Source organism: Platalea leucorodia (assembly GCF_965183815.1).
Source record: "Platalea leucorodia genome assembly, chromosome: Z".
NCBI classification, from domain to species: Eukaryota; Metazoa; Chordata; class Aves; order Pelecaniformes; family Threskiornithidae; genus Platalea; species Platalea leucorodia.
In genome coordinates this window covers 2,879,673-2,891,781 of record NC_138858.1, presented here as the reverse complement: position 1 = coordinate 2,891,781, position 12,109 = coordinate 2,879,673, and the positions used below count along the sequence as shown (strand labels likewise).

The 12,109-nt window shown below is 43.3% G+C and overlaps 1 protein-coding gene across 2 annotated transcripts in view; it reads left to right on the top strand.

The window, feature by feature from the left end:
* Positions 1–12,109, top strand: part of ME2 (malic enzyme 2) — a 34,586-nt gene that overhangs the window by 15,748 nt on the left and 6,729 nt on the right. For both annotated transcript variants that reach the window (XM_082336268.1, XM_082336269.1), the window contains exons 3-12: positions 1,786–1,919; positions 3,320–3,469; positions 5,077–5,152; positions 5,917–6,078; positions 6,608–6,711; positions 7,057–7,166; positions 7,276–7,373; positions 8,424–8,537; positions 8,630–8,744; positions 10,506–10,648. In XM_082336268.1, the coding sequence (XP_082192394.1) occupies positions 1,786–1,919; positions 3,320–3,469; positions 5,077–5,152; positions 5,917–6,078; positions 6,608–6,711; positions 7,057–7,166; positions 7,276–7,373; positions 8,424–8,537; positions 8,630–8,744; positions 10,506–10,648 (1,206 nt within the window). The remainder of the gene's footprint in view (positions 1–1,785; positions 1,920–3,319; positions 3,470–5,076; positions 5,153–5,916; positions 6,079–6,607; positions 6,712–7,056; positions 7,167–7,275; positions 7,374–8,423; positions 8,538–8,629; positions 8,745–10,505; positions 10,649–12,109) is intronic.

Here is a 12,109-nt window from a genome sequence, read left to right as displayed (position 1 = left end):
TGATCTAGTTTAGGGTTAAATACAGTTTTTTGCAAGAATGTATTGGCGTTTTTTGCAAAACTAAAGGTTTTTGGTTTTGTTCTTTTTTTCCTTGCTTTCTAACTCTTCAAATATTTTATTACTTTAGAGCATAGTGTAGAATTAGTACAGAAAAGCAGGTGGACTGCTTAAATCGGTGTAGTCAAAACAACTGCTATTAAATGTGATTTAAATAAGCAAAGAGAAGAAATATGTAAAAATTTTAATTATTTTAATTATGTTTTTTCCTAAGGAGTAGTTATATTGGTTATAAAGCATTCAAGTGTGCTAAATTACACGAAGTATAGACTCTAAATTAGAGATTTTTTTTTTGTTAATGGGCATGCTTTCTACAAATACCTGTGAAAGTCTATTCAGACATAAGCAGAGGTGAAACATATATGTATATATTCTAATCTGAATTATGTCTTTTATTCTAAAGTGGGAAAATATTAATTTTTCTCTTGCGATTTTTCTGATTGCAGGAGGAATTTGGAGTGTAATTACAAGGCATAAAACAAAGCTTTTTTTAAACTTTTTTTTTTAATTTGGCAAGAAGAATCTGCTTTCAGCGTGGGGGAATTTGAGGAAATGTGCTCTTGTTTTTTAATCTAGCTGCTTTAGCAAACAAAGGAGGTGGTGTTTGTGAGTAGAACCGATGTTTCTTGTTTCCATCTCTTTCAAAATATTGCAACGAGCAGACCTTTCCCTTTCAGATTCTGCTTTTGCTCACAGATTGCTGCACAGCCATGGCACAGCAAAGGCTTTCCTGGGTTTTCAGCCTCTGCGCTCACAAGTATCGATTTAATCATTCACCGAACTGACCCGGTTGGATAAACTGAAATAAGGAAAGTTTATCAATTGCTCTTTTGGAAGTGGCAAACTTAAAGTGGGGTCAAGTTGTTGTCGGAAATGGGGTCAGCGCTTTCAGCCAGGTTGGCTGTGGATCCGGACTCGGATCAGTTAACGTCTTGCAACGTTATGCCTCGAGTTAACTGCCCGGTGAAGACGTCTCCACTAGCAGGTAGCTCACAGCAGGCTGTTACGTGTACGAAGCGAAAAGCCAGTTGTACTGAATGTGATTGTTGAATAATTCAAATTAGTGTTGAAGTAACAATAAATTAAACCCTTCGTCCACCTTGAAACAGAGAAGAATGGAAACGCTGGGATGTTTTTGTGGTTTAACTCTTCTGAAACGGAATTTGTTACAAATGAGGCTTTTTGGTAGTAGACAACTACAGTTGAAGACGGATAGTTATAGCTCTAAGTAAAACTGAAGGGTTTGGGTTGAATTGTGATCTCAATAGAAACATTAGAGCAACTCAGTAACTTTGGGATCTGGCTGGATTACCGAAAGTATGTAGAAAAAAGCAGCCAACGGAGCAATTCAGAGAAAGCTCTCTGGACTAAATGTTACTGTCTGTGGTTGTCGGGACCAAACGGGGTGACCCACGTGTTCCTGGTGAACCTTATGCTCCTACAAAACAAAGTGGGATCTCTTAGTTCTTCTCGTGTTTCACAGAGGAAAATGAAATCTGGCAAAGGGCGTGAGGTCTCGGAGATGTGGAAAAGCTGTGCTCAAAAGAGATACCCACGAAGGATGAGGAGAACCTCAGCAGAGGCAGCTACGTCCAAACCCTGCCTTCTGTGGCACCGGCCGTGAGAAGAGGGTGCAGTGGATAGTCTGAAATGGCAAACAGAAAGACATTATAAATAGAAACGCTAGAGGAAGAACTGCTAATTATTTCTCGCCTCTCTTGTTTTCAGGGTATGGCCTTTACTTTACACGAACGACAGATGCTTGGGTTGCAAGGACTTCTACCTCCTAAAATAGAGACACAAGACATTCAAGCCTTACGCTTCCATAAGAATTTGGCCAAAATGACTGATCCCTTGGAAAAGTAAGCGCTCCTTTGGCCTTCTTTTGTCACGCAAGTAAATGGAAATGGCTGTAAAATATTTCATGGGGATAACCAAACAAGGTTTCTATGCCTCCACTGGCTTTTTCAGTTGTTGGAGGCTATTTTCGCTTCTGCACAGAAAACTGCTTTCATCAATCATGCATTCATCACGCAGCTAAATGAGGCTGGGGAGCTTTTTTTTTCTTATATTCCATAGGCATAAGGTAATGAAAAAGAATGTGCACAAATTAGCCAGTAACAAAGCTGCAAACCTTGCTGTAATATGTATTTCTGTAATCCGTAAGATTTGGGTGGCAGGTTGTTAGAGCGCAGAACTATTGGAGGCGACGGAGGGAGCAGCTAGGGCACGGTAGAAAAATATGAGAGAGTGAAGGTAAATAGAGGGTTTGATAATTAGGTATGAAAAACAGTGTTTATCATACAGTAGTTACTGCTAGAAAGGAATTACAGGGTTAGAATTTTGAGTCTCATAATGGGTAATTTTTTTATATCGATTTTTTTTTTTTGTTTAACCCACTGGTTTGTGAAAAAAACGTGAAGGATTTTGATTTGGGTTTTTTTAGAATGGCGTGTTTTTAGCATCCTGTTACTGTTTTCATGTAAGCCTATGTGTATCTACGTGTAAAAATAGGCAGTCTCCTAAAGGCGAGAGGAGCAATGGAATGGTGTGAGGCTTTACCGGACCACATCGAAACCCTTTTGTTCTCATGAAAACTGAAAGATGACTTTTAAATCGGCGTCATGTCCCTTGCTGATCTGACACAGTCGTGTCATCTGTATTGGCAAAGTGCCCGGTTGCTGTAGCCTAAGACAAATCCCTAATTCATTATCTTTACGTTGTCGGGTCAGCAAGACTGGGTATGAATTGATACACGGTAGATTGGTAGGTAAATTTGCAAAAATGCAGCTTTAATTTACACACCGAGGTAAGTCCTTCAAAATGAACTTTTTGTTAGGAGTTAATTTGTTTTCCAACTGTGTTAATGTTAGGATTAATAAGACCTTACTGTCAGGACCTTACTTTTTTTGGATGAAAAATTCTTTCACAGATTTTTTTTTTAACAGTAATGAGACTCCCAGCTGCATCCTGTAATAAATCCATGGGTTATCTTTATTGCAATGCATGTTTGTGCATTAAGTTGCTAGCACGCATGGTATGTCATATCCAGTATTTTTATTTCAGCTTTTTTGTACTGCTACTCTCTCTTTTCCCACTTTTGTTTAGTGCTCAAAGCCCGACTTGAGTGGAAGCAGGAATTTCATGAAGAAATAACATGAAGCAAGTTTGGTTTTTGCTTTGACATTTTTCACGTTGTTTTAAATAAGCGTAAATGTGAAACAATGTGGGTTTGTTTTTTTTTTCTTTTGCTTAATTTCAGGTATATCTACATCATGGGAATCCAAGAGAGAAATGAAAAATTATTCTATAGGGTATTACAAGATGATATTGAGCGGTTAATGCCAATTGTATACACACCAACAGTAGGCCTTGCCTGCTCCCAGTACGGACACATCTTCAGGAGACCAAAGTAAGGACAATAAATATATATTGCTGCTACTTTTATTATCATTTTCTCTGTAGACTTACCTGAGGTTTGGAAGTGTTTATTTCATTTTCATTTGGATTCAGCTATACAAGAGTTGTACCGATTCAGGGCAGTAAAGTTCCCCCTCTGCTCGGGGGTAACTCACCATTAAACACACCCTGCAGGCAGCCTGCGCAGAGAAGCAGGAACACGAGCGCGCGCGCGCACCCCTACAGCAGATTTGCTGGAGGAAGCTCAGGCTAACGGCGGTCCCGGCAGAATCGAAGCCGTGACCTGTGTGTTCCTGCCGGCGGCAAAGGGTCCCGGTGCCGGAGAGATTCTCACGACGGTCCGAGAGCAGCATGGCGTGACGTCTTGGGTGCAGGAGCAGAGGCCAGCGAGCAGCGTGTGTGGAGAGATGTTGGCAAAGCAGGAGGGGAGAGGTTTGACTCATGGTAGCTCAGCAGACTCCGTTGGGTGCAGATAGTCCCTGTGTTAAAGCGGTTGCTACCAGGAATCAGCTTTCAGTTATTCTGACACAGTAAATACACTTGGCTGGGATCTGGTTTGGGTTCAGCGGTGACTTCAAAACAACCGTTCAGGTTACGAGCTCTGTGCTGAGGAAACCAGTTCAGACTGGCAGTCATTTCAGCTCATTTCCAGGATACTCTCGCTGCAATTTACTGTGTATTTCTAGAGCCCTCTCGCTTGAGGGCTTTAGTGCTGTGCGGAGGAAGGGCTAATTCTTCACTGCCATGAGGACTTGGCTGCATAGCGCGCCTGCTGTGATAAAGACAGTAAGAAACTCGTGGTTTTGCTCCTGATCTGGGGCAGGGGATGTGAAAGGTATAGTCTTGGTTCTCAACATACTCCCTTTCCTCTTCCACGTCTCTGTATGTATTATAGACCAGTTTGAAAACCGTCCCCCTCTGGAAGGCGGCTGTACAAGAAACAGCAGCATGGACTGGAACTCGGGATGTGCCCCTTTCTTTCCGAGAACCAGCACTTCCCAAGTGTTGGTAATTTATCTGTTACCACCTCTGCTGACCCTTTCGTGCCCCCTTTCCTCCTAACCACAGAGGGCTTGTTTGAGCCGAAGAAATACAGATGCTTCTCGTTACCTCTGCTCCTTTCTGCTCCTTTGCCTCCCTTCCCACATTCCCACGGAGGAGTATGCTCAGTCCCTGTCTTTCCTTTCTTTTCCCTCCCCTCATTTTGTGTAACGTCGCGAACGGAGATTCCCTAAGGTAAAGCCAGGCTTCGGATCGCGTTCCCTCCTCGTACCCTTACAGGGGAGCGTAGATCCTCTCGCGTCTGATGCTAACACCAGATGTTTTTTGCCCTAAAGGAGTGTTAAAGGTGAATATCTATAGCAGCGTAAAATCCAGGTAGCATCGTGAAAAGTACGTTCTCTGTGTTCTTATTTTAGAGTGTCAAAGTAGCCAGATAGACTTGGGTATTAGAAATTGTCCTTTGAGTGATTTATGTCAGTGATGGCAACGCTTTCGATTTTAAGAAGATTGTACTGTTTGACATTCAGCTTTACAAAGCGAGGTGAAATTTCTAATTGGCACCTGTAAAATATTTCTGCTTTGTTTTTTTTCTTTCAGAGGATTATTTATTTCTATCTCAGACAGAGGCCATATAAGGTCAATCGTGAACAACTGGCCAGAGAACGACGTTAAGGTACTACCACTGTATAATTTTTTTGTCGTTGTTATTTAATCTCAGTTGAGCTTCTTAAGATGTGTTAGTATTTGATGGAAATGTAAATACTAAATAACGCGTCCTTGGCTGTTTGACGATGATGGCAAAATACAGCTAATGAAGATAATGCGTGTCTTGAAGAGCAGCGTGTTATCCTAGATAAGAGGTTTATGGTTTGAGTAACCAGTGCTGATGCGAGCTAGACTTGCCAAACTGTTTCTTTTACCTCATTATTCCACTTTTTGGGGAGTTGGTGGGGGATGCCCCTCTGCGTCTTACTTACCATGTTACATAGCAGCAGGAGAAGTGATCTCGTCCTCAGATTAGGACACAGAAGTGGTAGCTGGGAGGCCCGGATTTTGCCATTAAATCCTGTATGACCCAGTTGGGTTGAGAACCACAGGGGGAGAGGAGGTGAATGATACTTCCACAAACTTTTGGATGGCTGGATTCACAAGTGGAAATCATAAACCCAGGTTACAAGCTGCAGTTCCACGCGGCAGCTTGGATCCTTCCCACTTAGCTTTCAAGGATTTGGGCAGTGGATTTCAGCAAAGAAAAGGGAGCATAGCAGATTCTAACATTAAGCATTATTGCTTCAAGTGAAATATTCCTTGTAATCGATTCTTTCTTTGACGCTGCAAACATAGCTGAATTTTTGCCTGGAAAAAACCACACTGGTATTGCTCTAAACTTTATAAATTTCAGTGATCGTCTATAATTTCACTTGCTTTTGTTTTCAGGCTGTTGTCGTCACTGATGGAGAAAGAATATTGGGTCTTGGAGACCTGGGTGTGTATGGGATGGGAATTCCAGTAGGAAAACTCTGTTTGTATACAGCCTGTGCAGGAATACATCCAGATAAATGCTTGCCTGTGTGCATCGACGTTGGAACTGATAACGCAGTGAGTTTGACTGAACTTTGCCTGCCATAAGTTATCCCTATGAAAAGTAGTTATTTAAGAGGATTTAGTACTATAAGAGAAGATTTTTATTTGAGCAGTTTTATTTAAGATAAAACCAAATGTTTTATGTAAGGGTACGTGATTTGGAATTCACTATACAGTTACATATCAGTGAGTGAAAAATGCCAGTTACTTTGTCAGTGAAATGGTGCATTTGGAAGTCATTTGAATGCTGGAACACCGTAAAACTAGACAGCCAGGTTGACCTGACTTTAAGAAGCTGGAAATGTGCATCAGATTTATTAAAGCAGTTTATTGTTCACAGTATTGATTTGTTCCATTTTAAAAGCAGCCATCACCAACCTCAAGTGCCAGCTGAAATTACTGAACATTGATATAGACTGGAGGCAGTTACAGTGGCTATATAAATGCAGTATCTTTGGTGTGAAATGTGTTACTGTGAACTCTGGAAAGTGTATATTGAGGAAGTGATTCATCCTGCTGCTGTCTTTGATTTATTCTTTTTCAGACGCTCTTAAAAGATCCATTTTATATGGGCCTATATCAAAAACGGGATCGCTCACAGGTCTATGATGACCTAATTGATGAATTTATGGAAGCCATTACAGACAGGTATGACACGGAATATTCTGCAGGGAAGTATGGCCAAAACTGCTGGCAAAAAAGCCCCCATAACACACTGTCCTTGAAACAGTCATTTAAGGAATAAGGATAGGACTAGAAGTCAAGAGACATAGCTGTGTTTCTGGCTCTATCGTGATTTTTCTGTGTGACCTGGAACATGCCGCTTGTAGTTATGTGTGAAATACGCACAGAATGGAGATGGAACTATTTTAAGCAGTGAAAGGCCTGAGAACGTCTTCTTTCCAAAGAGAATTGATTACGTGCGGGATTTGTTTCAAAAGGATTTTATTTCTTCATGTGTCTAGTGATAGGAATATTTGCCGTGTTCTGTAGGTATGGCCAGAACACCCTTATCCAATTCGAAGACTTTGGAAACCACAATGCTTTTCGGTTTTTGAGAAAATACAGAGAGAAATACTGTACCTTCAATGACGATATTCAAGGTATACCCTTTGTTTCTGTTCCTTAATGTAGATGCAAAAACCTTTCCTAAAACCATAATCTGCCATGTAGATCTGTTCAGCTCTCCTTAGATTTGTATTGCTTTTACAGGGACGGCTTCAGTGGCCTTGGCAGGACTGCTGGCAGCACAGAAAGCCACCGGTAAACCACTTGCAGAGCAGAAAGTGCTGTTCCTCGGAGCAGGAGAGGTGAGTTCTCTTAAGGCCTCTAGAGCAACAAGAGATTTAACTGTATATTTTCTGGTTCTGTGAGACTTGTGGAGATTCACATTCTCTGAATTCCACTGCAGAACTTTTTATAGAAGGCCAACTGAAACACATTAACAGGAGGGACTGCCTGCTTAAAGATGACTATTTGAAAGGTGTTTAACGTTTGCAAGGACTCAAGTGTTTCGCTTTCTTACAGGGACTTGAAAAAAGCATCAGGGACTTCCGTGTAGTTGGAGGGGAATTTACCATAAAATTATGATTTAGTAAGAAAGGGGGTAAGAACATCTTGTTAATTTTTATAGCATTGGAGAGAAGCACACAGTGGTTTTTTTTTAGGAAGTTAAATCAGTGGCTGTTTGCAGCAGACACTAGTTAGTTACTGGGGCAGCAGCATCAGGACCAGCACCATGCTTCTTGGTATATCAGCAAAATTGCTTCTATGGTGCTGACAAAATAACTTAATTAGCTGAAAATTTCTCCAGCTGGGGAAGGTCCAGATTGCAGTAATTGGCCGATGTTGTGTCGTTGCCTGAGCACTGAGCCCTGCTCTGCACTTCCCTCTACCTGATTTCTCCTGCCAGACTTAGCAGCATGTGCAGTGAGCCAAGAGAAGGGATGTGGAGGGAAGCACTGCCAGCATCTCCTTTCTGCCCTCTGCCTGCAAGGCCTTTATTAAGGCAGCAGGAGCAGATAGGTTCGGAAAGCAGTTGGGCACAAAACACTATGCCGTGGTTTCTTGCCAGGAGGGCTGCAGCACTAACTCATTCTTATTGTCTGCTTGGGCTGCTTTATTGTGGCTGCTGAACTGGTACAGGCGTGGGGGCACAGCACCCAGAAGAGCTGCCTGCCTCTTTTCCCTGAAGACACGACGCTGTTGATCCCAGGAGTCTGCCCCCATCTAGGCAAACATTGCTTGTGTTTCGGAGCTGACTTGCTAAATTATTTTTGTGGGGGTGTTGTTTGGGTGGTGTTTGTGATGAGAGACCTCCTTTGTGACTTGTTAAAAATCAAAATCCTTTTATCCGCAAGGCCGCCCTGGGAATTGCAAACCTCATTGTCATGGCTATGATGGAAAGCGGTGTTTCTGCTGAGGAAGCCTACAAGAGAATATGGATGTTTGACAAATACGGTTTACTGGTTCAGGTAGGGGTGCACCGTGCCTTGAAATACCACAATACAGACGGCCAGTGCTTTCCGTGTCCTTATCACAAAAAGAATCAACTTTTGATGTACAGGGCCGAGAACAAAAGGTAGATTCCAATCAAGAACCATTTACGCATCAGGCTCCAGAGCAGATACCAAAGACGTTTGTAGAGGCAGTGAATGTACTTCGGCCTTCAGCTATCATTGGTAAGTACGGTTATTTTTGTTTCTGTGCTTCCATCATTTGGTTATTTGCTGCATTTAATTTGCTAACGTGGCTCCAGGGAGGTCGGTGACAGTGATCTGCATTTCTGCTGGTGTAAATAAGATGAAAATGTAAGGTCAGTTTTCTGCTTGAAAATATACTGAGCTGCAGGTTAGCTCTCAAGGCATCCTTCATTGCAGCTGAGGTGCTCTTTCTGCATCTTGTGTCCTTGTTAACTGCTTCCTCTAGTCCTTGTCCAGCTGGTGTTGGACCTTCCTTAGAAAACTATGAGCATGTTCTCAGGGGCTGCGTGGCCACAATGAACTGAAGCTGTAATGAAGGGCACTAGGGGTCAGGAACACAAAAATACAACCTTTTTTTCAGACATGGTCCCTATACCAGCAGCAAGGGAGAGAACAGTCACAAACACCGCATTTTCTGCTTTACAGGAATTCCCTAACTTAAGTCATTTTTTTTTTTCTGACTTCCCTTCCCCCAGTCAGCTTCTCTGGCCAGAATCTGCCAGAAGCATGGCTTGAAGGAGCTGTGTCATACTGCAGATCACCAATACCTGTTAGGTCACTGACATACGTAGGTATTGATTTATAACTGGCTGTATGCAGAGGTCAGATGGGATGACAGGTATTTCCTGGTACAACTCTGCAATTTCCTTTGCACATAGAATCACAGAATCGTTAAGGTTGGAAAAGACCCTTAAGATCATCGAGTCCAACCGTTAACCTATCACTACCAAGTCCACCACTAAACCATGGCCCTATGCACCACGTCTGCCCTTCTTTTAAATACCTCCAGGGATGGAGACTCAGCCCCTGCCCTGGGCAGCCTGGGCCAGGGCCTGACAGCCCTTTCAGGGAAGAAGTTTTTCCTAATACCCAACCCAAACCTGCCCTGGCGCAGCTTGAGGCCGTTCCCTCTCGTCCCATCGCTTGTTCCTGGGGAGCAGAGACCGACCCCCCCGGCTCCAGCCTCCTTTCAGGCCGTTGCAGAGAGCGATGAGGGCTCCCCTCAGCCTCCTCTTCTCCAGGCTGAGCCCCCCCAGCTCCCCCAGCCGCTCCTCCCCAGCCTTGTGCTCCAGCCCCTGCCCCAGCCTCGCTGCCCTGCTCTGGCCACGCTCCAGCCCCTCCATGGCCGCCTTGGGGTGCGGGGCCCAGCGCTGAGCACAGCATTCGAGGGGCGGCCTCACCAGTGCCCAGCGCAGGGGCACCATCCCCTCCCTGCTCCTGCTGGCCACACCGTTCCTGATACAAGCCAGGTGCATGATTTATTTGGAAAAGTTTTTTTGGCCGAGTAGCTACCCTGAAGTTTGTAGCTGGCGTACAAATGTACAGCATTTTTATGTATTTGTACCTATGTGTTTGGCTGTGGTCAGAAATACCGATATTGAGGGATGCTGCATTGCACAGTTAACACCCAGCTAGGATGAATCATCTGTGAAGAATCTGGAGTTCCCACTTCCTTATCCAGGGCAGTGATGAGTGTTCTTTACACAGATCAATACAAAAAAATCATGTAAAATAGGCTTTTGGAACACATCAATTAGATGTTCCTGTGAAAATGAGAATTTTAAGCAGCCACTACCAGAGCAGTGCCTGGTTTCCATCTCCTGCTGCTAGAAAAGCCTGCGATGCTTTGCTCCGAGTGGGAGACTTCAGGGGTGGCGTGAACTTAATCGACAGTCGCTGTCATCTGCCCTGAGGCAGTCAAGTATTGATTCTATTTTTATGTGTTTCCATTGACTTCAGGAGTTGCAGGAGCTGGGCGGCTCTTCTCTCAGGATGTGATCAAGGCAATGGCTTCCATCAATGAGCGACCCATAATATTTGCACTAAGTAACCCTACAGTGAAAGCCGAATGCACAGCAGAGGAAGCATATACATTAACAGAGGTATGTAATGTTTAGAAATGTTGACCTATTGGCACTTAGTGATAGAAGTGTTTACTGAGTGTGAGAATGCAAGAACTCAAATTATTTTATTACTACTTGGACTCACTGACATAATACTACGGATATTTCTTGTCTTCTGGCAAAAGTAAACGGAGGTGATTTGAAAAGAAGTCTTGATTATATATTATTATTATTATATATTATAATAATGACATTTTGCAAAGCTTAAAATACCTTAAATCTTGTTATTACTTTTTAAAAGAATGACCACTAGGTACTGTTTCATAGCTTTGATCAATTACTTGACCACGCTTTTTAATTATTTCGGGTTTTGAAGAAACATCTTATGTTAACGTCGTAATAGAGACTAGGTCCAACCTTTAAAATGTAACGGCTGAATAAAGTCCTTAAAGCAGGTAACGTCCTTGCGATCCATCCAGGAATTCTGCTCTGCACTCAGTCATTTCCTAGCGTCTGCAGGTCAGAACTCGTATCATTAACAGTGACCCGTGAAGACCTGTGCTTCCAGCGCAGGAGCCTGTGGTGGCCCTCCGTCCTCGTGTTCCCCTCTCGTACCGTCTGTGTCTCCTACACTGCCACCACCAAGCGCTGAAAGGACTGAACCAAGAATAAACACACCTCGTTCTGTGCCATGACCTCAAAGCCATTACGCTGTGGGGTGCTCGGGAGGGTGGAGGTTGGGGTTTTGGGGTGAGTTTTTTAATAACGTTATCACCAGCGCATCCAGACCTTGGTTTTGCCTTTAATGAAGCAAGTCTTTCATCCTTCTGCACAACTTTTTAGATAAAACTAATCATCTTTGAAGAGAGCCTGAGGGGAAGGAGGTGGGGGCAAGGGAGCATCAGGCAGGCAGAGCGTTAACATTTTGAACTGGCGTTAACGTGTTTGACTTTTAACATTTTGAACTGGCTGGTAATGCCTTTCCTTGACATCGTAGGCTCCAGCTCGCTGTGATCTCTCCACAGGGCCTGCCTGCAGACTTCAGGGGTGGGGCTTGTGAAAAGACAACTGTTTTTTGCTTTTTTATTTAAATACAGTCCCAAATCAAGTGACTCATATGTGAAAATGAGTGGGTGGAGACCTTTCTTTGCTTCTTGATGCAGAACTATGAACTCCTTCCTTCCGATCTTAGCGTGGCTCAGTTTCCAGCATTATAACCTCAGCGGTGTTCGCTTCACATCGGGAAGGGCAGAACTCCATCGTCTCCTTTTGGCTCCCAGATTCTTTTCCATGTTACTGGGCCCGTCAGCTCGGAGGGAACTCTTGCTACAGAGATTTGTAGGTCCAGAGTGAGCCCTAGGCAGGAATAACAGCCTCTGGACAAAATCTAGACCTTAGCTTTTAATAGTAAATGAGAACACTTTTAAATGAAGACGGTTTAAGCTCTCGGATTTCTTGCATTAGCCGGAATAGTGAGTTGGGCAGTGTTTCAGTCTATAA